This window comes from Frankliniella occidentalis, unplaced genomic scaffold (genome assembly GCF_000697945.3).
Source record: "Frankliniella occidentalis isolate FOCC.00 unplaced genomic scaffold, Focc_3.1 Scaffold1538, whole genome shotgun sequence".
Lineage (NCBI taxonomy): Eukaryota > Metazoa > Arthropoda > Insecta > Thysanoptera > Thripidae > Frankliniella > Frankliniella occidentalis.
In genome coordinates, this window is record NW_026268638.1 from 1 (window position 1) to 1581 (window position 1581).

General features: G+C 60.2%; 1 protein-coding gene across 1 annotated transcript in view; it reads left to right on the plus strand.

The window, feature by feature from the left end:
• Positions 1-189: 189 nt before the first annotated feature.
• Positions 190-1581, plus strand: part of LOC113206487 (uncharacterized) — a gene marked incomplete in the record, with an annotated part of 3833 nt that continues 2441 nt past the window's right edge. The window contains 3 exon segments of the mRNA XM_052276070.1: positions 190-463; positions 544-723; positions 1115-1392. Coding sequence (XP_052132030.1) covers positions 242-463; positions 544-723; positions 1115-1392 — 680 coding nt within the window.

The following is a 1581-nucleotide window of genomic DNA, read 5'->3' on the forward strand; positions in this document are numbered from 1 at the left end:
TGGCTGCGGCATGTCTCAGTGGAGGGCAGCTCGTCGCTGTCGCAGGGCTTGGTGGTTATGCCCCCCCCCCTCCCCCGTTCTCAAACAAAAGTTTTATTGTTTTCGGGTGACTCAACTCGACGGATCGTGCTGGTCCAGACGCGTCTCACCAGCTGACCAGAGGGAATGCCTTTACTGGCTGCCCCACAAGTGCCCCGATAGTGACACGCAGTGACCTTCGCAGGAGACGGCGGCGTTCACCATGAGCAAGGCCGGCAAGTCGAGGAAGAGGAAGCTCTCCGGGTCTGCGGACGAGGTGGAGAGGATGCGAGTGTGCATGAAGGTGATGGCCGACAAGCTCAAGGCCGCGGACGACAAGATCAAGGCCTCGGGCGACGAGCTGGAGACACTCCGCCGCCATCGGGACCAGCTGGCCGAGGAGGTTGAGATCCTACAAGAGAGGAGCCTGGCGGAGGTGCTCGTGGTGAGTACACCCACACCCTCTCCCCCTCCCAAGACTTCTTACCTCCGCTTGGCCTCTAACGCCTCCTGCCGCGCCCACAGCTCCAGCCGCGGCAGATGCAAGTGCAGGACCTGCCCCTCCACGTGATGCTGCGCATCTTCGACATGCTGGACCGCACGTTCCTCACGGACGTGGTGAGCGCCGTGTGCCAGCAGTGGCTCCTCGCGGTGTGCGAGCCCTCGCTCTGGGCGCGCGCCACCCTGACCTATGGCAACTCGAAGGTGAGTACAACGCGACCACGCACCATTTTTCAGGAAAATTCTCGGTTGTGCACTAAATGAGAGTCTACCCGTTCGATTATGGTGGTAGGGGTGGAAACGCAATGGCATCTGCGGGTCTGATCACTTGCCGAAGAAGAAAGGCGTCGTTGCGAGTGACGTCCACCCCGCACGGCGCGGGTAGGCAATAGGCAACCCTCCTGCTCGCGTGTGTGCGGTGCAGTCTAACTACGGAAGTGGGCGGGCGAGGCGCGGCTGTCTGATTGATGATGTTGGTTTCGCGCGGTTGTCAGACCTAGTGAAGAAGTTGTTCCTTTTTTTTGTGGACCCGAATGGGGGCACAAAACATTAAAAGATACTATTTGCAACTGACTTTCTGTCCCGTCATGCGCAGGGGTCGGCGATGGGCGCGACTGGGTTCGTGCGCACGCTCGGCTCCGCTTCCATGCTGTACGCCCTGGAGTGCGGCCTGTCACCGGCAGACCCGCCCGCCGTGCACCAGATGCTGACGACGTGCGCAACGGCCGTCGAGCACCTGTGCTTCGACCTGGACACGGCCGCCCCCGAGGCCGTGCTGCGCCTCATGTGGAACTCACGGCACTGCCTCAAGGAGCTGTCTGTGCGCGAGGGGCCCCTGGGCGGGTCCGACTTCTCCTACAGCCAGGCTACCAGGTAGGATAGCTCTGCGGCTTCATTCTGCTCTATGCAGCGCTTGGCGCGGCGGAGCCCAGCTCAACCAACGGAAGTGACCGATTTATCCTGATCTATCAGAGAATGGCGCACGACACCCGCGCTTTGGATAAAAAGAAGTAAATTTTGTGAACGCTTCCAACATTGATTGTACTGTCTTTTTTTCCATTT